The sequence below is a fragment of the Corvus hawaiiensis genome, chromosome Z (assembly GCF_020740725.1).
Source record: "Corvus hawaiiensis isolate bCorHaw1 chromosome Z, bCorHaw1.pri.cur, whole genome shotgun sequence".
NCBI classification, from domain to species: domain Eukaryota; kingdom Metazoa; phylum Chordata; class Aves; order Passeriformes; family Corvidae; genus Corvus; species Corvus hawaiiensis.
This window is the reverse complement of record NC_063255.1, coordinates 67,098,636-67,126,469: the sequence shown is the minus strand read 5'-3', so window position 1 is coordinate 67,126,469 and position 27,834 is coordinate 67,098,636. Positions and strand designations below refer to the sequence as shown.

Sequence of the window (27,834 nt, the reverse complement as noted above, 5' to 3'; positions counted from 1 at the left end):
TTTTTCTCTGTTCTAGTAAGGAATCAAAAAGTCATAATTTTTTTTTAATTCCTTTTCCTGCCCCAGAGAACCTTTCAAATTGAAGCTGATCATACAAAAATACTGATTTGACTCCATTTATGCCAACTGTTGCCTTTGTATTTTTTCCTTTGCAGCATTCTTTATGAATTACCTTACGCCACAACTCTGGAAGGAGACTGTTATTCATAACAATATTTCAGTGAAAAAGACTACTTTAGTAGCAGTCAGATCCATGATAAAAATGCGTTAGAGCAGATATCATAACCAGATGTGGAGAGCAGGCCTAACATGGGATGTCTGTATTTTTCAAGGCACCTCAGACTTTCAGTGTTGGAAATACATCTTCAATGGCTTCTCTTTGCCCTTGAATCCTCCAAGGCGCAGCTCTACAGTACAGTCTTTCTGGCTTGCAGAACCAAAACTCAGTGCGTGCCCACATTTCCCTTGCTTTTGTCTTCCTGAGAAGACTTGTAGCACAGAAACTAAATATTCTATTCTTTTCCAGTTCTCCTGGGCTGGAAGCTGCCATGGTTAGTGTGGACTCAGGTAGAGCAGACTCAGTATTTTAATATACTGATGTTCCTGTGTAGTGCATTGGATAGGATATAGTTTAATAGAGGTTGGCAAGACTGGAATGTTTGAGCAGAGCCAGTCCCAGCAGTACAGAAAGTGAGATTTGAGGAGTACATTTTTTAAATGCCACTTGTGTCCTTCCCATGGTTATCCTGCAGCAGGGAGAGGGAAATGAAGTCTTTGTATACTTCTGGAGAAATGCATTAATAACGACAGTACCACAACGAGGGCTCTATTCTTCACAGAATGTTCTACTTCACTGGTACTGGCTTTAAAACATGATGTGTTTGTGTCTCATTGCATTTGGACTTGATGATCTTAAAGGTCTTTTCCAACCTTCCTTTTCTATGAAAACAAGAGTGTCTGCAGCATTTGTACAGACAGAAGTGTATGTGTTTGTGCATCTGCACACGTGATTAATATTTGCCTGATATTCTGCAGAGGCTAGGGAATAGTTCTAACTTTAGCAGTGTCCATGATCAACTGGCCAAGGATGAGACAAGGAGCCTACTAACAAGAGTGTTTGTACAGTGTGGTGTTTGCTATAATACTTCTCTGTGTGTGGGCATAGGAATCTTTTGCTCACTTGAGGTCTTTGGGCATGGAGGGACACTGCTTCCTCTGGGGTTAAGCTGGGGTACCTGCTGGTGTAGCACTTGGTACTCACCCACCAAAGTTAGGAAGTATCCGTGGTTCATCCACCACCTAAGGGCTGAAAAGGAGGGCTGCAGCCTTACCACGTGTTCATTAATTTCATCTTTATTATATATTTTTTTTTCCTTTTGGAACCAACAAAACCATTTTTATTGCTTCAGAACAGCCATCCATTTTGTTTTGTTTCATATTTAACAGGCACACCCATTTTGGCCCTTTCTCCGAGACAACAAAATGCACAAAGGCTTGGCACAGCTCCTGCATGCTGCCTCAGTGTTGTGTTGGTGGTAGTGGATTGAATGCCTCATCCTCATTTGTCTTAATGTATCAAGAAGCGTCTCCAGGGATCAACGGACAATACTGGGATTGGGTTGGTGGAATGCCCATTGTGTTGTTTTAAGGAGAAGCAGTAGGCAGTCAGCTCCATGCACCGTCTTGTGCTGCGCCAGATGCAAACTGTGTCCTGGCACTGCTGCCAGCTTCAGCTGAGGACCAGAGAGATTCCACTGTGAAGACACTGAGCTGTCTGCACGTGTTGTGGAGAAGTTTAGTGATTCAGTGTCAGTGTGGTTGTTTCTTTACTACTATTTATTTTTTATAGGTTTCTGTTGAGCAATCTTAATTCCATGAAGAAGAAAGTACATTAGAGATCCCAGTTTGATTCCCATGACTGAACATGAGATTTGCATGTCTTTTTAGAGGTTTTATGAATATTTTTCCAAAGGTGCATTAATTCTTAAGTCCTAGGCCTTCCAAAGAGGAAGAGTCTGTTCTTCCTCCCTCATCCAGCACTTAAGTATTGTGCCCAAGGACAGTTCAGAGAAAATGTTTGACTTCACTGGTGTAGTGATGGGAGAATCAGAGATGTTGCTGGGTAGGAAGACAAGGACCAAGACAAGCAGAGGAAAGGAACTGGGAAAAATGGGACAACAGGTAAAACCAATGGAGCTTGAATTTACATGGGCTGGGTAAAGTGACTAGGACAAAACCTGAGATGAGGGGTAAGAGTATAACCAGGTTTTGGCCGATAATTGGTGGTGCAAGCAAATGGATGTAAGTAGAGAAAATGGCTGAGAAATCCAAAGCATGGGAAGAAGGAAAGAAGAACCCAGAAGGGTACAGGGAATGAGGGACAAGAGAGTGGGGCCAAACCGAGGGTGCAGGCAGGACCAGCGTAGGGTGTGGAGCCGTAGGGTGTGGAGCCGTGGGGTGTGGAGAGTTGTTTGTCTGCAGGGAATGGAGCCAGCATGAGAATCTTCAGGGAGGAAGAGTAATTCAGAGAATATGCTCTCATTCTCTCCTTGGCAGCGAGAGTCCTGGAGATTTTTCCCGTCTGACATTGAGGCAGTCCTACTGGACAGAACTGAGCTGTGTGTCCTTATGTGTCTGAAGTGTTTTTGTATGGATGTATTTTTGCTTCCACTGGTATTTAGATGGCTATTTTGGGTGTATCTGTAAGTAAATACCACACCATACTGACACTCTGGTCTTTCACCAGAAACATGTGGTCTGGGGCGGGGGGGGCGTTGTTTGTGTCTGTCGAACCGTCTGTCTACACTGCAGAACCGAGGTACTGAGGTGTTCTGGTCGGTCCCACTGCTGTGGCTCTCGCATGTGCGTGCCTGTGTCTGTGCCTCCATTCTGTTCTTTTCCCGAACTGGGGATGGTGGGTTCTTCTGAGCAGTGCCCTCCTCCCATCTATTGCTCGGGATGTCCTGTGGCAGCCAAAAGCCTGACGGATCGCCATGAAGGCAGTTACACTGTCTGTAGGCAAAGCTTTTCTTAAGTATGCCAAGGAGACTGGAAAAACAAGAGCTCCCCCCCCCCCGCCGAAAACCTTTTTAGTGCAACATTAAGTCACTTCCTGTAGTTGCAGTAAGTCGAGAGCTTCTTTTTTTTCCCCTCTCTGCCCCCTACCTCCTCCTCCCCTGAGGCTTATACTCCTTTAAGAAGACGCGGCTCCCAAAGCTCTCCCTTCAGAAGCGAAGGGGAGCGCTGACTCCGCGCCCAGGCACGGTAGCAGCCCTCGGAGGGGAGCGCGGGGGCGGCGGCTCTTCCTTATGGGGCGAAGCAGGAGCGAGGTGGAGGGAGGCAGGGCTCCGGCGTGTGACACATGAAGCTGGGACAGCCGTACGTGGCTGGAAAATTTGCAGTGTGGGGGCAGAGACATGTGGCTAACTCAGGTAACCGGAAAGCCGGCTTTTATTCCTCCAGCGCATAACTTGCAATGGTTGTTTTTCCGTTTTTGGTTTGTTTTTTTCTTTTCTTTATTTGTATTTTTACTCCTGCCAAGTATGAGGCCAGGGAGGAGCAGGTTGTATGGCAGTGCTGCATATAAATACGCAGCCTGAGAAAACCCAGCAGATGTATTGAAGTTTTATTTAGATTACTTCGGGAACAGGCGAGTTCTGCATGTGGAGGGCAGGTGGGTGCACCTCTTATATGACTCTTGTCCCTGAGCAGTGGGGTTCGAGACCCTGCTGGAAGGGACTTAAGCTGCCTGTCGTGGTGGTGGGGGCTTCACGGAGTTTGAAATGAAAGAGGCAGAGGTGCTGGTGGAAGTAATATGAGCTGAGTTGAGAGCACACTTCCAGAGCCATAAAACAGCGCTGCAGAGCTGTGTAAAGTCTAATGGCATCGGTTGCATAAGGACTGGGGTCAGAGTTCCCATCACCTGCTTGAATGCACCCTCTAGACAAGTTGGTCTCCAGATGATTCGTGCGGTATGTTGTAATCCTGTGGTCTTTACATGATAACGTAGCATATGTGGAAGCTCGGTGAGGCATGGGAAGACTGGAAGGATTTGGGCAAGGACAGCTTTGAGCTACTGTCTGTGCCCCTTCATTAACAGACACTGTCTGCGTGTATGCATGTGTTCGCGTTTATGTGGGTATGCACTTCTCAGCATTTGAAACCCCACTGATTAACTTTTTAAAAGTTAATCAGGATTTAGTGTTAAGGGTCAGTCAGCGGAAAGTTGGTCTGTTCGCTGAGCTGCAGCAGCAGTTTCTGCCTCCAGCATGCAGTGAGCACCCGTCTTTCTGCACTTGTGAGTGCGTAGTTTACTGAATGCTGATTTTGTTTCTTCTTTTCCAGAAAAAGAGGAAGCTACTATAAATGGAGAAGATGAAAAAGAACGGAGAGACACCTATTTTGTGGAAACACCTTATGGCTACCAGCTAGACTTAGATTTTCTGAAGTACGTGGATGATATACAAAAGGGGAATACCATTAAGAAACTAAATATACGAAAGGGGAGGAAAGCTGTACCAGCCTCAGTGGGTACCAAGAACTCTGGTGGCCGGTGCAGTGGCTGGACCTCCACAGAGTCTCTCTCTTCATCAAACAGTGATGAAAACAAACAGTCTTCGGCAGCGAGGAGTCAAGTAACCTTGTCCGTCCCTGCAAAACCCTCAGTTTCCTTTGAAGTATCTCCTACCTACTTAACTGTCCCAGAGAATAAACAGCTTCCTCCTCCCTCCCCCCAGCCTCCTCGGCACAACCTCCTTGTAACAAAAACCCTCATGGAAACACGGAGGCGACTGGAGCAGGAGAGGATGATGCAGGTCACACCTGGAGATGTCCGCAGGCCTCGACTTTCCAGCTTTGGAGGTATGGGCTCCACAAGCTCCCTCCCCTCTTTTGTGGGATCCAGTGGGTACAGTCACATGTCTCAGCACCTGCAGAATGGGTATCAGGGGAACGGCGACTATGGCACCTGTTTCAGCTCCTCCTTGGGCAGTTCCATTCGTCACAGCCCCATGAGCTCGGGAATATCCACGCCGGTCACCAATGTGAGCCCGGTGCATCTGCAGCACATTAGGGAGCAAATGGCAGTTGCCCTCAAGCGTCTCAAGGAGCTTGAGGAACAAGTGAAGACTATTCCTGTGCTGCAGGTCAAAATTTCAGTGTTGCAGGAGGAGAAGAGGCACATGATGGCTGAGCTCAAAAACCACAGGAAAGCCACTCAAAACGACACATACGGTTTCAGAAAGCGATCCTACAGTGCAGGAAATGCAGAGCAGTGGGAACACATGTCTCAGGTGAGAAGAGGTGGAGAACTGTATATAGATTGTGAGGAAGAGATGGAGAGTGTGGAACAGAGCTCTCAGAGGATAGAGGAGTTCAGACAGCTGACTGCTGAGATGCAAGCCCTGGAGAAAAAAATCCAAGATAGCAACTATGAAAGTCCAGCAAACCTTCGGGTAAACAGAGAAAGTCTGGCAAAAGAAGCCCGATCTGTTGCTGTGGGTGCTGATGAGAACATGAACGATCTCATTATATACAACAGATCTGCAAGGCAACACAAAGAAGTAGCTGTGGGAACAGAGAAAGAAATGAGGGAGTGTGGAGTTGGGGTGACAGAGGCCATGTTCGGATTGTCTACAGAGGCTGAGAAAGAGATAGAGCTTCAGCAGCAGACCATTGAAGCCCTTAAGGAGAAGATTTACAGACTAGAGGTTCAGTTGAAGGAAACCACCCATGACAGGGAAATGACCAAATTAAAACAGGAGTTGCAGGCAGCTGGGTCTAGAAAAAAGGTGGATAAAGCCATGATGGCTCAGCCCCATGTTGTCAGTAGGATGGTGGAGGCTGTCATACAAACGAGAGACCAAATGGTGGGAGACCACGTGGAGGTTGCTGATTCGTCAGTGGGAAACCATCTGCAGATGAGTAGCATCGGCACCTCCTGCAGACCCGCCACGCGGAGCGCAGCTGCGGGCCCCGAGCTCCTGATGAGCCGATGGCTGGTGAGGGAGAGGGCAGAGGTGCAAGATCAGGGTACAGAGAGGTCCATGGAGCTGCATGATAAGTCAGTGGGCACAGAGACAAGCGTCTGTGAGACAGGTGTCAACACAGAGGAGCTGGCGGAGGTGCCGAGCCCTTGCCAGATGGCACGGGCGGTTGGAGCGGTGAGGTCTGTGGGCTGCGGGGACTGCTCGGTGAACGTGGTGGTTTGTGTGCCCAAGGAACACGTGTCCCGTGAAACAGTCACAGAGGCTGTACCCAGGGCAGAGGCGATGGTGATGGCCATGCCTTCCACAGCTAGCCAGCAAACCAGCACTGCTTTGGAGATGGTGAGCCAGTGCACCAGCACAGAAGTGGCCTGCCTGGTGGACTGTGGGACTAACACCACTCTGAGCAGCTGTGATAAGCAGACCAGCACGGACAGTGTGGAGTTGCGGAGTGTGGCTGTAGGGGATGGCCGGGTGAAGGACATACACGTGTCTACTAAGATGCGTTCGGTTGGAGTCGGCACCGTGCTCTCTAGCCACCCTGGCTTTGAAAAGCCTTCTGCAATAAAAACCAAAGACTGTGGCATTGGACAGATAAGTGTTTATGAGAACTACTTGGTTGGTCTGAAAATGAGGAGCATCGCCTGTGGACCCCCTCCATTGCCGGTTGTCCCGACTGGCACCAGGAGCATAGGTGTTGGGGGAGAGTCTGTGTGCGACCCAGTCAGTGGTCAGTTGGAGAGCCCTCTGCCTCCGCCTGAGCTGAGGACAGGCTTGGATCACTACATTGAACGTGTGCAGAAGCTGCTGCAGGAACAGCAGATGCTGCTTGCTGAAAATTACAGTGAATTGGCAGAAGCCTTTGGGGAGCCCCACTCCCAGATTGGATCTCTGAATTCACAGCTCATCAGCACCCTCACCTCCATCAACTCTGTCATGAAATACGCCAGTACGGAGGAGCTGCGGAGCCTGGACCTTCAGAAGCAGTGCATGGAGAGAAGTTCCCCGTCAGGTAAGCCCAGAGTCCGGGCACACGTCTGGTACATTGGCCGGCTCTTCTGCAGGGCTGCAGGTCAGTTGCCTACTAGGCTCTCGCTTAGTCTGGAAGCCGCTGTGTTGTAGCCCTCCCCAAGGAAGCACAGAGCATTGTTGTTGAATGTACCCATTGGGTATTCTGTCCAGCCCATCACTGGTAGCTGAAAAACCACAGGTGGTTTTATCTCTCCCAGTCCAGCAGGCTCTGAAGGTCCTGATGATGATGGTGCCATGGCTCTGACCATGCAAGAAAGGTGTCTAAAATTATGAAGGGTTTAACCACTGTGCAACATGCTGACTTCATTTTATAACTTTAGGAGTATTTGAGGTTAATGCCCATGGGTTTGGAATTTTAAACTTGGCATGCATGTTTTTAAAAACAGCAGTGTCAGATTGGATGGAGCTGAAAGTCACATACAGTGTCTGTATCAAACTGACTTGTTTCCACAGACCTTTCCCTGGATTTCATAGTGTTTCTTCCATTGCCTTTGTTCCTTGTGCTGCTCAGACAGAGACCTGTGGGGTGCTTTCCTCATTCCAGTAGGGCTGATTGCTTTATAATAGGCAACTCCAGAGAGCTTCACAGAAACCACATCTTGGGCTTTCTCTGTTCCAGTAACTGTTTGTCGTAATCCCTAATTACAACCTCGTGTTTGAAAGGCATAATTACTGCTGGAGGTTTTGGTGACACTCAGGAAAGGCAAGAATCAGGATTTAAATACTCCTTGCCTTTTATTTATTAATTTTAAAGTATACACAATTAGTTTGAGGGATTTCTTTATTCCCTGGGGTAGAGTTGATTACTTTTTAATTTTTTTTTTTATGTGTCTGATAGTCTAGTTTAAAATTTAGCCATTTTTTTCTGGTACCTTACTGGTGAATCCAACCACATTACTATTAAATTTATAAATGGTGGCTTCCTGGAAACCAATATGTAATGCCTGGCAGTGGCTGTTAGATACTTCTTTCTTGCTCCTGCCATACAGTGACTGAAAGAAGAGGTTAAGGAGAACGGAAAAACTGGTGCAAATGCATCTGTATTGTAGATGCTGAATTGGGACAAAAGCCCTGAGTAAGTACTATTTAATGTCAGCAGAATGTCATTGGCTAATCCAGATAACTATATAAAGCTCTTGCAGCTTGCTTACTGTCTTAAAATTTACCTATTTTTTTTTAAATGCAGCTTGGTAAATCTGATTGTTTTCAGTGTTTATGTGCTAAATAGAATCATCCATTTAATGAGCTGAGGTAAAATGTTTAGGTTCCCATAGTGAAGGAATAAGCAACATTTATGTAGCAGTAAGGAAAATATATGATATTCTGTCTGCATACATGCAATATGGTACTATATAAGCAATGTTTTTATCTTTCTGGTATGCACTTTATATTCTAGTCTTCTTACAAGTAGTGATACAATAATAGTAAGGGTATCTAGCAGACATCAAAAGTGTCTGTGAAAACAGTGAACCAGAGTTATCACTAGCTGTAAATCCTTAATTCCTTTCCCAGGTTTACTGCACAGTATCAAATTTGTAGTCTAGAGGCTTGAAAGTATTTAGACACAGGTGGAGAAATAGATCATATTTACTAAAAATGTTCATACTTGGATTCAGATTTCACATTCCTGATAAAATTATTCTGGAATAATTTTATTTTAGCTTGTAATGCCATTATCTTTAGCTGTGGATGATGAGTGTAAAATTTCTTTATTTTTAGTCCCTGGTGAGAACTACATGCCTGGACTGCATACATAAATCAAGCTATGGGCTATAACAGTTTAGACCCACAGAGAACTGGAGTGGAAAAGAGGTCTTAAGCCTGAAATGTTACCCCATCTCTTCCTATTAATTTTGAAAATACTGCCTTTAATACATTTATCTGCTGGTCCTTCTGCCTGTTCCTGCAGTTTTACAGATCATGTGATACATATTTCTGTAGAAAGATTTTTTGCTGAATGAAGCACTAACTTGAATAATTCTGTAATCACTGAACTAATAAAGCCTTTTTTTTCCCCATGCATCAGTATCTCATGATAGCTTATGAGCTCTTAATAAGTCCTTCCTCACATTTAGTTCTCTTGGATGTAGCTTTTCAGGTGTTGTGTGTGTCAACTCAGCCAGTGCCCCTTTCTCCATGCCTGGAATCTCAGACTGATTTCTGTAAAACCTGTGTAAACACAAAAAGCCTTCAGAGCACTGAGTCTCTATTCCAGTTCAGTTCAAATAAGCAATCGAGTTTAAGTTATTGAGAGAAGTGTGACCTCACAAGCCTCATTTTCTTAGAAAAACGGTGAAAATAGAGGCGGAAGCGTCTGGTTTCCAATTAGCATCAGTAGCATCATCTTTAATGCTTTATTCAAAGAGCATTCTTAGGAAGCATCTCTTAGAGGCCAGTTTCTTTTAGGGCAAAAATACCTGAGCTGGCTTTGAGGCATGTGGTTTGGGTACCAGTTTGCCATGCTAATGGCTCAGTGTTCTACGCTGCTTCTGAGGTAGCACGTTAGTCAAGTTCTCAGCTTTGCAGATTTTTCTGCCTGTTGTTGCTGGGGAGATGGGGTGTGCTGCAGGGGCCTCTGCCATCTCACCCTCCCTCACACAGCTTATGGCGGGTGATGGAGACGCAGGCAGGAAAGCTGGAGCCTGCTGAGCAGGACAGAGGCTGGCAGTTTTCATCCCTAGACACCTTAGACCTCTCAGATGATCTATGAACCAAGTCTATTAGCAATTGGTGTTTTGCTTGCTGTAAAATAATCACCTTCCATTCTGTAACTTGGCAACTCCTATTTACATATGTACTGTCTTTCAGAAGCCCTAGTGACCTGAGGGAATTCAGACCTACTGGCCAGATGAGAGCATTTCCACTCTGCAAAGTCATGTTAGCTGCCGTTGGCAGCCTGTGTGTCCAGCTTAACCATATGGATGTGGGTCATAAGCCTAGATGCTAATTGATCCATATTCTTAGACCAGACAGCGTATAGGAAGCCTAAAGGGAGATGAGTGCATTCATCTCCTCTGTTTGTTGTACTGTATTTTTAAAGAAGTTTCAGGATGTTAGATTTGAATGCTCGTATGATGTGTTTTGTAAGATACCTGCCAGAAGCCTAAAGTCACTTGTGCGGGTCCTAATTACATGGACTTTTTACAAGTCTTGTAGGTGGATGTCTTTCAGTGGTAGGGAGTTTTTGAGAATGGTATTTAAAAACAACAGATCTGCCATGCCCTAAAAAACTACCTGAGCACATTTGACCTGAAAATGCATGGCTATTTTGCCTCAATGATCTTTAGGTATCAGTTTTACAGTTGCTTTTTAGAACAATCCTAACTGAGCATCCCAGTGGAAGTATTACACTAATGAATCATCATGAGGAAGGAGGCAGCTTCTTGAGTTAAAACTTTAGGGAGTGAAAGAAAGTAGGAAGCAAGTAGTGTCAGAAAGTCTTGAGGGTAAGGACATCTTGATGTGCCATCTGGTGGAAAGATCTTCCAAGATTCTAAACTTCTAAGTTTAACCAGAGCTGGGGAAGCAGGCTGAGGGACAATGGAAAGACTGAAAGAATGACGGTGATGTGAGAAGGCCCTGGTTCTCCCAAATCAGTGTGTAGGACTAATGAGGTAGTGTGGACATGGTCATCTTTTCCTGTGTTGTCAGTTATAATGCAGGAAATAGGAGAAAGCCGTTTTTCTTTACAGGTCTTGTGTTTGGCAGCCCTTTCTCTTGAATACTGTGTAGTTTGACAGGTTAGCAACTTCTTTCCTGGCAGCATGGACCACGCCATTGCAGTTGAAGACTTGGGGCTTGCCTGAGGCTCGGAAGCCTGTGCTGATGTGGCACAGGTATGGTGGTGATTGTGTGAAGCTGTGGGTTGCTACAAATTGTGGTGGTTGTACCTATGTCTTAGGCAAGTGGAGGAAGCCCTAAGCTCCAACTCTGCCATGGATGCATGCCTTTATCAGCAGATTAAGCTTCTGTACAGATGTTCCTTCTTGTGTAACAAACAGGATCCATCCATCAGTCTGCTGGGAAGAAGGTGACTGACATATGTGAAGCATTTTCCACGTTCTCTGGAAGGTAGTGCATCTGCAGCCATGCAGTTGGTCCCACTTACGTGCCACATGAGTACTGTTTATTTACATGTGTCTGGCTGGTGTTTCAGGGAACACAGTGCCTCCTCTGCATGTTTCATGTGGCAGGTGGTTTCTGCTAGTTGTGACAATATGGAAAGCACAAATGGGAATGCCATTTAAAAATGGTACTAACCTCTCTATTAGGAGCTAGGGTGTTTAGCAGGGTTTTCTCGGTTTTAAATATCCATCCAGTTATATCAGAAGAAGAGCAGAGACCTGGTCAGTGACTGCCCTATAAAGACATTATTTGAATTAAATTCCCTAAACCTCTTCAGAGAAGTTTGATACACCTTCCCTGGTCCTATGTTAGCACAAGCTTTTTACTGTTGTCATTATTAGCATTACAATATTTGCTGGTTTGGTTCTCTGGTAGCACACTACATGCAGTGTTTGAATCTAAAAGCTGCTCTGTCTCCAGGCTTCTGCTTCAGTTAGCAAAGAGCATAATTTGCCACAGTGTAGATTATTTTTCTCTTCAAATTTATTGCTGCTTAGAGAGTGGCAAGCTGCAGCCTGCTAGGCTGTCTGTTAGATAGAGCCCCAGTTCTCTCCCTGTGCTGTGGCACGGGGATAAAATGTTCAGGCACTGAGCTCTGTTTGGAGTTCAGCTCCCATGGTAACAGGCACATCTATGAATACTTAATGGCAAGAGATGCCCATTTTTCCCAAGGAAGTACTGTCATATTTCAGCAACAATAAAGCTTCATCTGAGAAAATCAAATCCTCTGAACGAGAAAGAAAGAAGTTCTCTGAGCTGACCTTCCTGCTGTGCCCAGCATCGTGAGATACTGTGATCCACCCCTCATCAGGAAAATGAAGGATGGCTCTCACCAAGCTTCACACACAGTTGTCTAGGAAAAGAGAGTGTTTCATAAATAAGATGATTAGCTGACTCAAAGATGTGTGATCTTTTCTGGTCAGTCATGTTTAAGGAAAGGAATTGGTTTTAATTTCCAGTTTCAACAAACTGGATTCACAATCCAATTTGGGGATAGAAAGCAGCTTCTCAGCACAGAGAAAACAGCTAAAGAGAGAGTGAAAATGAGATTGTTCTTGTAGTCCTCTTACTACAGCCCTCATCCTATTAGAAGGAGTGTTTTGCCTGGAGCTGAATGGTAGTTCAACATCTACCTATGCCTGGGCCCCAAGAGAATCTGCCTTCTGTCAGTGTATTGTATAAAAAGCCCACATGTGGCAATTTTTTGTTTTGAACTTTTAAATTCACTGACTTTTAACCTGGAATGGCTCAAAAGTACCTTTTAAAATGCAACTACGCTCTAGTCTTCTGAAGGTACTGAATTTATCGGTTGGGTGGGTTACTATCAATCTTTGTAAATGTTTAAACATAACATGTTTGCTCATCACTGCCTTTTTATTTACCTTAGGAAAATGGGTTTTTTTCTTCCAACAGTTCTGAAAAATAGACCAAATTGAAAGCGGATTAAAATTATTTGTATTAATAAAATAACTTTTTAGGCATGAAGATTTAAAACCACTGGAGGAGACTTTGAGTGCTTCAGTGAAAATAATTTTGTAATGAGCTTATTTCTGCTGTGAAGAAATCATGCAGTGTGAAAGAGAAGTATTTCCTTGCTAGGTATGCTCCAGACGATATTTGTGCACTGTCTTTAGTGGGGAATGTATAGATTGTATCACTGACCATTATAAACATACTGTGCAAATAAATGCTTGCACTGACCACCAACATGTTAAAAATAAAATCTTTATGCAGCTACCACATAGTAATAAGCTCGTGCGCTTTTTTAAGCTAGAAGCCTGTGATGTTCCAGCCAGAGCTAGGTTCTCATCCTGATGCTATTTAATCCCCCGGCCTTGTCTGCACTTCTCTTGGTTTCCAGTGGGATAAAAGTATTGTCAAGCTAAATTGTTTTTATAATAATACTTAGGTTTGCTTCCATCAAACTAAATGGAAATTTTTCAAAAGCGGGTGAAGGCCAGACTTCTGTTACCATGAGTTCACTGCAAATTCAGAATAATCTATTGAGTCCCCTGAACCAGCTAAGAGCATGACTACTTGTGCTGTCATAAATGTGAGGGAAGGTCTGCAGTTAGGAAGGAAAATTGCATCTTAGTAACAGTAGACAGATGTTATAGGTTCCAGAAATAGCATGGGTAACTGCTGCTTCTCTGTAGCAGTTTTGCTGTCACCCTGATTTCAATTTGTGAGATTTTCAAAAGAAGCACAAGTGATTTATGAGAGAAGGTTCCTTCTAAAAAATTAAAAATAGGCGCTCTCATTCCTTCAAACCACTGGAGCTAAACCACTGAGGGTGCTTCAGTCACTTGTTTCCCTCTTAAACTGATGAGAGCAGCTTTCTGCGTGTGTTCATGTACAGTTGAAGTCAGCAAGTTTTTTTGTTTTGTTCTGTCATACTTTTGCCTGTAAATTACTCCTGAACTTTTCCAAAATCCCGCACTACGTTGCAAAATACATTAGAAGTTCTTGATAGCTCCCTGCTGTAGTTTGCTATTCCGTATCAATACTTAGAAACTTACATCAAGTTTGCAGTATTTGCCTGGAACAGTAAACTAAGGAATATCATCAGGGGAAGTCTGCCTGAGGGCTTCTGTCTGGAGGCAGTGCCTGACTAAGTATTGACCTGTTGGCGAATTTGCTGTTGGTGTTGTGCTTCGTGACCTGGAGAAGGATTCTGCTCAACCATACTTGAGACCTCTGTGAAGTGAGAGGAAGAGTCTTATTTTAAGATCCGTGTAGACTGGTGGTGATCTTCAGCCAGGGTTGCATTTCCATGCTGGAGAGTTGTGCGCTGCCTCCAGCCCCAACAGTGGCCCTGCAGTTCTGTTGGAGGAAGAAGGAACTCCTCTCATTCAGCTTTTTGGTTTGCACAGCAGTAGATTAATCTGTTAAATCATTGACCATAATGTTGGGTGGCACAGCTCCTTCCTCTGTCTGTTTTTCTGTGGTTAAACTCGGTGCTCTCCAAGTGTCTTTATGTTGGCTGTCTTGAAAAGGGGAAGGCCTGGGACCTGATATTAAATGCTAGTTTACAGCTTGCAGCATTAATGCTGAGTTAAGCCCAAAGCTCTCTTCCCCTCATCATTGGGTACTGTACATGCAGTAAGTGTAGACATCTAAGAGCTTTGCAGGGAGAATGAGTGCTCTGACTGATTTGCCTAATGCACACTTGTTGTCTCCTTGCCCTCGAGTCTTGATGTAATCCTCTTTTGTCAGGGGCCAGCTGAGCAGAACCCTTTTTTTCTTCATTAGAAGGCACGGACATCATGCTCTATATCCTGAATTCAGTGTGGTGCTTCTCAGCCAATGATGCATGAACCATAAGAGAGAACCTACTGAGATCTTGTTGCATTGGAGGCAGGTTGAAGAAGGGCTGTGAGTCAGGGGAGAGAAGTCTACTACTGTCATCCTTTCTCTCTCTCTTAGCCTGCAGCTCCCTCCCCTGCCTGTCCCAGGGCAGGAGGGAGACACCTGGAGAAATGGAGGCTTGGGCTTCAGGGGGATGACAAGGGTGCACCAGGTGCTGCTGCTGGTTCACATCAGGCTGGAGCCCCACGCAGCCCTGCCAGAGTCCTGCCCTCAGCTCTGGCATGCACAAGCCCACCTGCCCCTCCAGACACGCCTTAGTTGTCACAGCTGCTTTTGTAGGAGAACTGTGATGTCTGGCAGAGGATGCAGACAGTTCTGCTGAAAGCAAACCTGGGCATCTTTGGAATCTTTGCATATCCCTGATGCTTCAAAGTAGATTTCCTCCACTCCTTCCCATGTCCTCAGAGGCCAGTCTGGAGCAGAAGGGGTGACCTGGTAAAACCAGCCCAGGCAGCCACCACCAGCTGCAGCTGGAAGTAGTTATACTCTTTAATTGTACCTGTTACCACTCCAAGCAAGCAGATAGACAGTTCGCTTGTTTTTCAGTTAAGGGAGTTTAAAAATCATTGGTTTTGGCTTGGTGCTCCATCACCTTGGCAGCCCTCTTCTCCTCAGCTGTTGGATGAGGGATGATGCTTGCTGTTGGGAAGAGACTCGACCAAAGTCAGTCAGTGCTGCAAAGTGGGGAGTGGTGGAGGAGCAAGGTCAGGACTTCCCTCTTGCTTTTCATGGGTGCCCAAGTGCTCAGACATGTCTCAAGAAGAGTTGCTGCTACCCAGGGGGCCCTGAGAGGCTGCTGCCTTCTTACACACACACACACACACACACACACACACACGTTTCACTCTTTAAGAAAAAGCTTTTTTGCTGTGCTTGTAGTGACATGACTGTCGATACCCTGCTGCATGCCTTTCCCTGCAGACAGCTTCCCCTGTATGTTGGAGAAGCTATAAGTAGTGGTGGAACTGGGCAATAGGTCTCACGGCTGAAGAAGGTGCCCTGAGAAATGCATGCGGGGTGAGGCTTGGTTAGTAACTCAGAGACTTGGGTGGGAATGGGAACAAAAAAGAGGAAGCTGCTGGGAAGTGACAGTGTTTGGAAAAATCAGCTTCATTATGTCCTGTTGTAGGAGAAATTCACTGAGGTGAAGTAACAGGGGGGAAAGGCAGTCTAACAAGAACAGCTTGCTAGACAGAGATGTAGCTATGTGTCTAAAAATTAGGGTTTGGAATTTACCTTACTACAGTGTGTTAGCACCCTGTGCAGTGCTGCTCGTATTTGAATGAGGAGGCTGTGCCTTAATTCTTGATAAGTACAAAGGCAAAAAATAATACGGAGGCACACATCATGGGTGCAAGAAGAGAGTGAAAGAAAAAAAGTGATAATGTTTAAAGCAATTTAAACTTTAGCTTTTTTTTTCCTTGAAGGCTAACAAGATCACTTAGGGAGGCATACGTGTGTAAAAAAACACTCAGTGTGTTGCACAAACAAAAGTATTTGTGCAGATTTGTAGAGCAGTTGTAATAGCACAGCTGGAGTAACTCCAGGGGAATCTGTAAAAGTCTGTGCATAATTAGCACTGCCTTTTAAATACACAAAGGGAAAAAGTGAGTGAGTGCCAGCAAATCAGCGAGGGAAAAAAGTATAACCCAAACATTTGGAATTTGATTTAAATACAGCTACTAGCTCAGTACAATTCTGTCAAAAAAAAAAAAAAGAAATGTAGTGTGTGGGAGTTCATTGCAGTTGTCTCAGTAACTGGGCAAAGCACAAAGCTTTCAGAATTAGTTAGAGTACTGGGAAAAAAGGAAGATTTCCTGAAAAATTTCTGCTTTCATGGAAAATGACATTTTTTAAAAAACAAGTACCATAAAAAGGTTACTGTTATTGCAGCAGGAACCCTGCAGAGCCTGTGAATGTGCTGTGCTCTTCAGGCTTGTCATCGAGGAGCAGCTCAGTGAGCCCACCCTGAGCCAGGGTGGCAGGAGCTGGGGTCACTACTCATACTGAAAGAGAAGGAAAAGGAAGGACTATTCCTTTCATGCATTTTTAAAGCCAGTATCTATATAGATTGTCCTTGTATTGTATGTCTTTATCAAAAGAAAAACTCGTGGCCATTTTTTTGCATTTTCTGAAAGCAGTTACAGTCTTTTTCCTATTAGGTTCTCAGAAAAGAGTATTTTAAAGCACAAGCAGTACCCTTTTTTTTCCAGCTTGGATTTTTTTCTGTTGATCACAGTATTGATGGAAATATTTTCATTTGACTCCTCTGTGATGCCTACTGTCTTCTTTGGCAGGTGCTACTTTGGAGTACATCCCTCATGGCCAACTTGCAAACACACATTTAACTTCAAATTTGCGAACGCTGAAATTGGAGCAGGACACTGTGCCCACTCAGGAGGAGAAGAAGACTCCCCTGGTGGAAGCTGCTCGGGGAAGGAAGTCTTTTTCTTCTCAGGATAAAGCTCTCACTCCAATTAACCTGACGGATGATCAGCTTGCCTCAGGTCTCTATGGTAATAACTGGCTCACATTCACCTTTCGTCATGCTGGTGGAGTCTGAATATGAAATACAGTTAAAGAAGGTTCTCAATATTCTCCGAAAAGCAAAAGCAAGAAAAGATGCAGCTAAGGAGAAAGTCACAGTGTGAGACCCTGTGTCTGCACGTAGTGGTTAGGTTTTAAATGGCAGATTGTAGCGCATCAGTGAAATGCCATTTAGTGTTTTCATAAGAAAAATCTACTGAAAGATAAAGGGTTAATAATTTTCTTTTTAAATACTTAAATTTTTATGCATGTTTTACCTGTCTTATGCATCGAGATTGGTTTAAAAGTTGTTTCATTGAATACTAAATCTGAAAGACCTTCCTTGACTGAGTCTACCCACCCTGTTGAATAGTTTTTTAAATATGCTGTCTATATTGTTAAACATGCTGTCTGTATTAATGTGTTCATTTTGGCAAGGAGCTGCTGCTCTCTGACACTAAGAATTAAGATTTTGTTAACAGAATAACCAATTTCAGTGTTAAAAGTTTTCACAAATAGCAAAGAAAAGCAAAAAGCCCGTGTCTTTTCTTGAAGTTTTCTAAAGCATCATGAAGATTAGCAGCATGTTGAAAGATGGGAAAGTTAGGCTTAACTAGTTCCCAGAGCTGATTTTGAAGCTGTTCTTCTGTATTTCCAATGTGCATGTCACACCATGACTGTATATACATAAATACTAGAAAACCCAGCTTCAGATGGTAAACTTAACAGAGAGCTGTTGAAAAATAGAGAGCTGTTTTGAAAAATCATCTAATGCTGCTGCATTCAAAGCACGGCTACGGATTTATACTGATAGAAGTGCTTTGTCTCCCTTTCTAACAGTATGTGCTAATAATGAGAACACACTCAAATCTATCATGAAGAAAAGGGATGGGAAGAAGGATTTGAGCAACACCAAGAAGAACCTGCAGTTTGTCGGCATTAATGGCGGGTAAGAGACCTGTCTCCAAAACATCTGTCACTGTAGCACTTCCACAGTGGGAAGAAGAGAAAGAACCCAGGAGAGCCTGCATGGGTTTGGCCTGTCCTTCAGGCTGGGGTGCAACTGCTGAGTGTAAGGATCAGAAGGAAGAATGGAACAGCTGAGCTCCTCTTAATCCTCTTGTGCTTGCAAGTCATATATGGCATCAGTCTCAAATACTTGAGATTTGCTGCTAGATTTAACACAGGAAAATGAAACACATGGGGACATTTCTCAGGCAATGCTTTAGTAAGGAAAACTTGTATATATCTTTGGCAGCTGACAAGCACAGCATTATACTATTAAACAATACAGCAAGAGATGCCATTGCCCTAGAATTAATTTTTCTGCCTTTGTGTTAAATAAATACAGAGACCTTCCTACACAAATACAGAGAACAGTATGGAAAATTGTCTTTTTTTAAAAAATATTACTTGCCTTTCGAGAATGTTGCAAAGACCTTTAAAATGGTTTCATTAAATTGTTTTTATATACCTTTCCTGGCCCTTTCCTTAGATTAGTTTTTCTTCAGTACAATTGCTTTGTGCAGTATGTAGCCTAAATACCTCACTTACCTAATCTCCTACATATTAGATAAAAATACCATTACATATAGTGAGGGAATTTCACTGTAGGTGTGTTAGCTTCCCTACTTATATCTGCCTAGTAAAGCAACAACACAATTTACTCTGAATACAGTAATTTCATTTTGGGCATAAGGCAAGGTCTGACAAAATGTTAAGACTTATGTTTAAAACAGGTTGGTCTTTTTTCATTACACACTGTGTACATAATAATGACAGTGTCAGTTGCCAGTAACACTGAGTGCAGTGAGTAGAAGAGGTCTCGTAGTAGAAAACAGAAGGACAAAGCTTTTGCAAGACATTTTTCCACTTGTGCCAGTGCAAGCAAGGTACTGACCACCGTGGAATGGCACTGAGCAAGCACCTCTGCCCCTGCGCATTCTCCCTGTAGGTATGAGACCACATCCAGCGACGACTCCAGCTCCGAGGAGAGTTCCTCCTCAGATTCGGAGGAGGAGTGCGAGGGCCACGAGTACCCCTGCGACCAGCACACAGAGGAAAAGCAGCCCACCCCCCATGCTGCAGAGGTCTGCGCCGTGGGGGCAGAGAAGGACAGTCCTCTCCCAGAGTGTGAGGCCGAGGAGGTGGAAATCAGAGAGAGGTAGGCTGCTCACCCTCTCCAGAGTCTGCCTCCAAGGAGGTCACCTCTGCCTCATGGCATGGAAGTATAAACAAAGACAGTGAAGGGATATCTTATAGAAAATGGGTTTGTCAGCATGCTAACCTGGAAAATTATGTAGGTGGAATAATAACAGTAAAAGAGCTAAAACAAAATTAATGTCATGTTTCACTGGAGATGTAGCTTAGCATCAAGTTATCTGTAATTGTCAGCTGTTAAATAAAAGAGATGCAGAAATTAATAATTAAGAGCTTGGAGGCCCTGGAGCTGTGTGTTTTGAAGAGCCCTGAGCTTACTGAGTACTGTAGCATAGCCTGTTATTTTACAGGTGGCATAAAAATACATGGGCAGTCTCTCAAAAGAGCTCTCTAATTTATATTTACACTAGCAAGGGGTGATTGGGAGGAAGAGCAGCAGACAGCTTAGATAGCCATGTGTATTTAAAGAGCATCTTCTTTTCAAGCTGACTGCTCTGGCAATGCCCTCCAAGGGGAAGAGGCAGGGCACATGGTCATGCATGGCCATGGTCCGTGCAGTGATGGAGAATTTCATTACTCTAGAAGCACTAGCAGTTGGCTTGTAACCCATGAGGGCTAAAATGCCCACCTTACACACATGAATGTGTTAGCTTCTCTGATTTTTGGGACAATTTTCTGGAAAAATTGCCATTATCCTCTGTGCAGGTTGTAGGCAAGGATGGTTGGCTACAGCCTGGTATACATGTGGCACAGGCATTGACCTTATTTTTGAACTTTGTAATGACAAGGGAGTAGAAGTATAAAAATTAAAGAGGGCTGGAGAAAAAAGAGTAGATTTCCAGAGTGGGTGGGATGAGACAGGCTAGTTCCAGTGAATGGGAGCTGGCAGGGAGGCGCCTCTTGAGCTCTTTCCCACTGCTTAATTCTGTTTCCATCACAACTATTGGCATTGCTCCTTGTTAATCAAGTAATCAAAGCACATAGCATATAATGTGTGCTCTGCAGTCATATAGCAGTAGGTGAGAATTTCCACTAGAAGGGTTGCCAAGTCTTAGAACACAAAAGTGATGTGTTTCCCTCTCTTCATTCCTGTTGCTCTTCCCCCATTTGTCTCCATTCAGTGTGGAGGGAGTGTTGGTGAGAAGAGCTGCCAGCATGGTTTCTGCATGGTGGGAGCAGATGGCTTGCCTGGAAACTTTAATTCTCAGAGAACTTTCAGAAAAACTAATGTTTCTGTACTGAAATGCTAAGATGAAAATTGAAACATGCCATGTATTTTGCTGTCTCCCTCAGATACGAGCTAAGTGAAAAGATGCTTTCTGCCTGTAACCTGCTGAGAAACAACGTTGATGACCCTAAGGCATTAACCAACAAAGATGTGGTAAGCAATACAGGTCATGCAACAGGAAAACTTCAGGGAAGGGTGACTTCTGGTTTTACCAGAAACCATAGTGGGTAGGCAGAAGAGGATTTCATTTTTCCTACAAGACTCACAAATCTCTTTCTATCAGGACACTTTCATCCAGAGAATATACCTGGTGTGCTTCAGTGTTGTCTCACGGCACATGCATAAAAATAGTAACATGAAAGTGCAGTTTCAACACAACCTGTGTGTTCTTGTGTTATTCTTGTGGGTGTTTTGGTTTAGCACTGCTTTGGGCAGCTCTCAGGCCTCACATTAGGAGACTGCAGTGGGTGAGGAGCCTGTTGCTTCCTATGACAAAACCTCAGAGTCTGTTCTGAAACACTAGGTGATCTTCCTTCTAAGCACAGGGATGCTGCTTGTCTTGTTTACTGCATTGGTGGTTTTTATCAGTGCTGCAGAGAGTAAGGAGGATTCGTTGTTAATACTTAAATACTCAAGTCTCAAGAAACAAAATGGTATTTGCCTTATTGGAAATGCTTCATAGAGAGATTTCCTATGCTACTCTGTGAGGGCAGTCTGAAAGCAAAGGAACACTGCTTAATGATATGAAATTGAGTTTTGCATTTGTTATACTTGTGCATATAAAAGGCAACAGTTCACTGTCATTGTCCTCTACTATAGAGCATCTGCAACTTCTTAAAGACAATAATGTTGTCTGTATGACACAGTAGTATTGTCTGTGTCCAGTTCTGACATCTGTGGTCCAGGGAATGTTTTGAAAGGTTGTTTCATACAGTTGTGACAGATAGTTTTTAATCCTGTGTTTGTCCTTCAGGAGTAGGTTAGGCATTCAAACAACAAATGATTTAGGCCCTCTTGGAGTTGAAAGTGTCAAAAGTGGCATAACCACATGATGATCTCTGCCTTGGAAGTGTAATTTGAATTTACGTTTTTCTTTCTTGTGCCTAAAGTGTTTTTCAGCATAAATAGTGCTTTGTAGGTGGAAGCTGCACACTAATCAGCTCTTGTCCTCTGTCTGTCTGCTTATACAGAAGTCTCGTCCAAACAGTTTAAATGTCAGTATAGCTAAGGATCTGTATAAGTTGTCCCAACCTCTTCCAACATATTCAGCTCTTGTAGCTGTGGTTTACACCAGAAAAAGCTGTGGACTGCACCTTTTTGAATGTGATAGATTAATGGAATTTAAGAAGTGTGTTGTTTATTTAATAATGTGTGTGATAAGTGACTAAAAATAGTTTCTTAGTGGTATTTTGCACTCAGTACTGCCTAAATTAATAATAAAAAATACTCTATTGTGTCAGTTTATGGGCACTTTTGTGTTTCAATTCCCCATGTTCACAAAATACATACATCACATTATAGTAGCACTGATGTAAAATATTCTGTAAATGTGTTTATGTAGTACAGATATATATGTAGTACTGGTGTGTGTAGAATATTTTCTCTTTACCAGACACAGGCCACCTCTAGAGCTACCGGTGTGTTTTCCCTAGAGGCTAGATAAACTTTCTGAATATTGTCTCTGCAAAATTCCCCTTGAATTTACTGGCCACCTTGTAGGTGAGGAGATATGGTGGTCCTTCCAGTCAGTCTCAAAGTCAGAACTGGTGGTGACTGTGGGAGCCTTCTTGGCTCACAGTGAGATCTGCTCTACCTACCTTGTCACAACAGATAGGTCACCTAGTCCTCCAGTCTCAGTCCATGCCAATGGGAAAGTTTGTCCTGAATGTGTAGCCCGCGTCTTCTCATTGAAACTGAAATCTCATTACTGCAGCCAGCCAGCCCTCAGGTGAAGAACGGGTTCTTTCTTTTTTTTCTTTTTTCTGCAACAGATGTTACAGGGTTTCTTTCCTCAGCAGTTCTTCCAGCAGAGCATCTCCAGTCCTTCCTGTCTGTCCAGTAGGTCAGATTTCCTTGACTTCGGTTCATTCTTGCTGCTTATCTTCGAAACTGTTTCAACCAAATATTTTGTGTTATTCAGTGATCAGACCAGAAAAAGGAGTCCACCTGTTGTCTTCACAGTACTAGGCAGAAGGAAGGGACTGCATCACATGCCATGCAAGCTATAAATCTGTTTATTCACCCCAAAACAGTATTTACCTTTTACATTACAGTGTGATGTTGTTGTCTTGGGTTCAGTTTGTAATCATCTGTAATGCTCTGCTCTTCTTCTTCAGAACTGCTGTCCAGCCAGTTCTCATATACTTTGTGCATTTGATAATTTGTGCCTCGGAACTGGGCCTAATTGACTTAGCATGCTGTTTAAGTCCAGTGAGAAAGTCTTGAGTTTATCAGTGATTCATAAGCTTAGTTAAGTATGTGATGGAAATCGTTATGCAAGTCTTTTTTTCTGTTCACCAGTATTTGATAACCATTAATTCTGGGAGTATTCTCATCCTAAAATTCTGTGCCCTCAGAGGTGAACCATTCCTGAAAGTCAGGTGAAGTGAGAGGAAGTAAACAATTGGTGTTTTAAAGTGGGCTGTAGTCAGAGGGGAAGCTTCAGTCTGTACATCTTGTTTGTGTGTTGAATACTTTCTTCCCACATTGGACTAAAAAAGGCTTGACCTGCATTGCTGACTTGTGGGATGGAAAATCCTTTAAATAGATTGTCCATATGTAAATTTTTCTGTCTTGGTTTCGGCAGAGGTTTTGTTTAAATACCATCCAGCATGAATGGTTTCGTGTCTCAAGTCAGAAGTCAGCTGTCCCTGAAATGGTTGGAGACTACATAACTGCTTTTGAAGAGATTTCTCCTGCTGTCCTCAGACATATCATCAACATGGCAGATGGAAACGGCAACACAGCTCTGCATTACAGTGTCTCACATTCTAACTTCGAAATTGTGAAGCTTCTTCTGGATGCAAGTAGGTTTGCTTTTTTTTTTTTTTTTAATTATTCTTGGGTTTGCAATTCTCATGGGTGAAATCCTTGATGGGCTAGAGGTCAAGTTTGGTCTTCTTCCAGCAGGCGTTCTAACTGTTAACTGTTATATGGTTGGCTCACTTAGGTGGTCTAGAATCTTTGTTTCTAGTACTAGCTTTGGAGGTGATGCTTCTTGAAGAAGTTAAAAAAACACTTAAGTGAATTATATACAGAGTTGAGATAGGTAGATTCCTGACTCTTGGACTGTAGTCCCAAGTTCAGCAGCACCAGCCTCCAGCAGTTTTCTTGGGAGGCAGCACAGCTGCTGCTCAGCACTCTGTAGGGTGCTGATGGAGGAAGATGCATTGAAGTACACCTCAATACCTATCTTGAACATGCAAACTAGTCTAGCTTTATCTAGAGCAGTGCAGAAGCTTTTTCTGGCCACCACATGTGCTGCTTTCCTGAGAAACTGGAGCAATATGGCATTCTGTCTCAGAAGAGCCTTTTCCTAGTCCATAAGCAATGTGATGCTGCTTCATGTAGTTGCTTTTGTTGCTTCCTTTTCTTGATCCCCTTGCAACACACATGCAGAGAGAGTAGTGGCAAAGGGGAGAGTCTGGAGCATCTGCTCCCCACATGCAGTGTGCCAGATGGCATCCAGCAGAAGGTGTCACACACTGAAACTGGTCCCAGGCTGGATGTTTAATCTGTTTAATCCTGGTTTTGCTCCCTGAGTGAAGTTTGTTTTTCTAAACTAGTTGAAAAACCCGTCACAGTTGGTTGTGAAAGCTTAACTAGGCCAGTGACATGTCTGGAGTGTAAGCCAAGCAATATTAATAAATCCAGAAGGGTAGCATCAGATAAACAAGGATATTAATGATACAAATCTCAGCTTTGATAACCTAGCACATGTGTCACACATGGAGAGACTTCCTCAGCAGGAAAGTGAGCGCTTTGAAATCTCTGGTCCTTTTGAAGGCAGTCTGTGTTTGGGAAGAGTGAGTCACAGCAGGGGAATGCAGGGAATGTCAGAAGCATGGTGAAATGGGGCAGGCTGGCTCTGCAGCACAGTGTGGTGGGAGGGAGCTGCCCCTCTGCTTCCCTAGGTGTCTCAGAGTAGCAGGAACATGCTCATCTCTTCCTGTAAGTCAGGACTCCTGTATATAACCTATAACTGTAGGTTATAGCTGCTAGTGTATGCCTGTGAGAACACCAGGGGTGTTACCTGTAAAATCTAACAATCGTGACTAGTGCCCAGGTACTTCTCTCTGCAGGAGAACACTGCTCATGCCAGTACTTGGAAATGTTTGCAAATAGGCAGATTCCTTCAGATTTCAACAAACTTCCTCTGGACTGTGTCTGAATGGTCACTATGGTCAGTTTTGCAGTGTGGTTGTATCACAGGTAGATTCTTAGTCCAAGAACTCTGTGTCTGTGTTTGGTGGGAAGAGTGGACAAGATGAGAGAATCCTCCATAGCATGAAGCAAATTCACCAAGAGAACAAACAGGAGAACAGTTTCGCTCATTAGCCACATAGAGAAGGAGCTGACTGTGACCTCAGAAAACTCTGCTGAAGTAGTCTAGTCAGAGTAGGAACACACCACTTCTGCAAGTTATTCATTACTCATGACATAATGCATGTAGCAGAGTATTGTGTTCTCTGGCTTCAGTGGCTTCACAGAAGTGATGTCTGAAAGTAGTACTGGTCTACTGGGTATAAGGTATCATCACTGATGTCTACCAAACATGAAAAAATTTGCAGTATCTTCCATCTGCACTTGCATTGCTTCTGAAGTGTTGTTTTCACTGAAAAAAAAAAACCTTTTGTCGTTAAGTCTGAAAAATTTCCTAAACCACTTTTGCTTGTTAAGATATCTGTGGTGCAGTTTAACCCCTAGTCTACAGATAGTGTTTACGTAAATCTGAGTCCCTGCTTTCCAATATGATGAGCACACTGAAAACTCTGCTGCCCAGTAAACAAATAAGCACTGCTGAATTTCTGCAGAATTTTAGGAACAGAGACAGACTGGAGGCAAGGTTTGAACAAAAAGGAGAACTCTTGTCAGTTGCTGGCACTGGTCAGAGGACTTGCCTGTGTTTGCTGCCAGAGCAGTTTTGTTCATGGTCAAATACACTGTGGAACTGGCAGCAGTCTTTAACTTAAAGGGGAGTTTTTTTGGCAGCTCCGAAACACGTTGAAATACACTTGGAGATTTTTAAAATAACACCAGTTGCAGGAAGATGTTTGTGCTGAAGAGAAATAGCTTTTCCACTGACCATGTTGCTGGACCATTTTTATTCTGCAGTGTGAATGCCCTTAGGAGAAGAGCTTAAGGACTGTCCTGACAGTGTTTCTGAATATCATGTCAAATTTCAGATCACTTGCTTTTAAAAAAGGAAAAAAATATATACTAATAAAGCTCTAAATGATAACATATAAAATGTCTTTGTGCTGTCTCTTGTGTTGTACACATAGTGCAAAAGAATTCTTTTCTTTCTCAGGTTCAAGAGCTCCTCTGTTTATTTTTTTCTTCTCCACCTTCCCTTGAATTGCATCCATTATGAAACCAGTTGCTACTTTTTCTTTTTATAGGCCGCTCTACTGACAGTTTATTCAGTTGATTAGCACAATTACTGCTTTTTGGGTTCTTGCTTTCTGAAGAAATTATGTCATCCCTCTGCAGATGTCTGTAATGTAAATCATCAGAACAAGGCTGGTTATACCCCCATCATGCTTGCTGCACTTGCAGCTGTGGAAGCAGAGAAGGACATGAGGACAGTGGAGGAACTGTTCAGCTGTGGGGACGTGAATGCTAAAGCCAGCCAGGTCAGTCAAACGGTTCAGGAGGCACAGTTCTTACTGCTGTACTCCTCTTGCCTTTTTACTGTTCCTTCCATGCTCCCATCCCTGTTCTGTCGGCTCAAATGTTGCTCTCATTTGCTTTCTTCATCTGTGGGGTTTTTATGTATGTTTTTGATTGCTGTATACAAAATGGAGGTGTGGAAGAATGGTTGAGCCTCAGGTCTGGACCTCTTCTAAAAATGAAGGTTGATTATTGTGTGAAAGAACTGAATTACTGAATTTTGGGTGGCATTTACAAATTCTGCAGCATTTTGCTCCTTTGAAAAAACTACAGTTGTCTGAAAATAGATTGGATATCTTCCATTAATTCAATAAATATCTATGTGAATGTGGGATATATGACCCATAAAAGATGTTTAAATAATGGCAATCAAAGCCTTGAGAGTACTGTTCAAAATAACATTTTTTTTTTCCCCCCAGAAGAAACACAGTGTCCGAAAAAATAAAGTGTTCATGCTTTGTCACTGATTGTCTCTGTAGTGACTTGGGTTTTCCTCTTCTCTCCATGCAGGCTGGTCAGACTGCACTGATGCTAGCTGTGAGTCATGGCCGGATAGACATGGTTAAAGCTTTATTGGCCTGTGGTGCAGATGTCAATATCCAGGATGATGAGGGCTCTACAGCTCTGATGTGCGCTAGTGAGCACGGACATGTGGAGATTGTTAAGCTTCTGCTGGCTCAGCCTGGGTGTAACAGCACCCTGGAGGACAATGTGAGTTGCCTTTCAGTGCTTCTGAAATCTGCTTGGGTGAATGTCTGACTCAGAGTGCCAAAGTACCAGCTGCATGAATCTTCTGCTTATGCTGAGATTATTTGGCTAGTATTTTTACTTTTCTAACAGACCTACCTGGTAGCTATTTCTGTGGTTAGCTGTAGGTGTTTAGTGGCCAGAAGAGAAAAAAAAAATGGTTAGCTCATAGTAAAACATCTTTCCCTCTGACATTCCTTTCCCCTTTCAAAGGAGTTTTCCAGTTTTCGGTTAGGACCCTATCTGGTGAGTTAAGGCCTCGCTGTGTTACTTCTCTGTGCCCATGGCAAACATCAGTGCTACAATTCTCTTGACAGGATGTTCACACTGTGTTTTTGTCACACATGACTTTTGAGACCATAGGTTCAGTCTTAGCCATGAAGCTACACTGTCCTGACAATAAACAGATACAGACTGTGACTTCAGTGCCAAGTGAGACACCTGCATATTTCTTGTTTGCAGGGATCATTGCAGCCTACACCGTCAGCAGACAATTTGATATATAGATTTCTCAAGCTTGAAAACATTGACTTAGCTTGTTTCTTGCCAGTACTATGTTCTTGTTAACAACATTTCTTGAATACTTCTCTGTTCTTCCTATTGCTTTTCCTAGTGAACACTGAAATGGAGCCTGGGTTTGGGATTTGGGAGGGCAATGGGTGGTTATTTGTTGAAGCTGTTGCAGAGAGGCAAAGACATAATTTCTCTTCATTCAGTCACCTGCTGCAGGAGGCAGCTCAGTTGCTTGTAGTGCTAGCAGTGTGTAACATC

At 43.5% G+C, this 27,834-nt stretch overlaps 1 protein-coding gene across 4 annotated transcripts in view; it reads left to right on the top strand.

Moving 5' to 3' along the window:
* KANK1 (KN motif and ankyrin repeat domains 1) overlaps window positions 1-27,834 on the top strand; it is a 129,404-nt gene that overhangs the window by 98,483 nt on the left and 3,087 nt on the right. For 3 of the 4 annotated variants that reach the window (XM_048291665.1, XM_048291664.1, XM_048291666.1), the window contains 8 exons: window positions 4,345-6,996; window positions 16,808-17,026; window positions 17,877-17,985; window positions 18,991-19,200; window positions 20,490-20,577; window positions 23,231-23,450; window positions 26,137-26,279; window positions 26,827-27,027. In XM_048291665.1, coding sequence (XP_048147622.1) covers window positions 4,345-6,996; window positions 16,808-17,026; window positions 17,877-17,985; window positions 18,991-19,200; window positions 20,490-20,577; window positions 23,231-23,450; window positions 26,137-26,279; window positions 26,827-27,027 — 3,842 coding nt within the window. Of the gene's footprint in view, window positions 1-3,143; window positions 3,432-4,344; window positions 6,997-16,807; window positions 17,027-17,876; window positions 17,986-18,990; window positions 19,201-20,489; window positions 20,578-23,230; window positions 23,451-26,136; window positions 26,280-26,826; window positions 27,028-27,834 lie in introns of those variants that run through there. The other variant, XM_048291663.1, reaches the window with a different exon arrangement.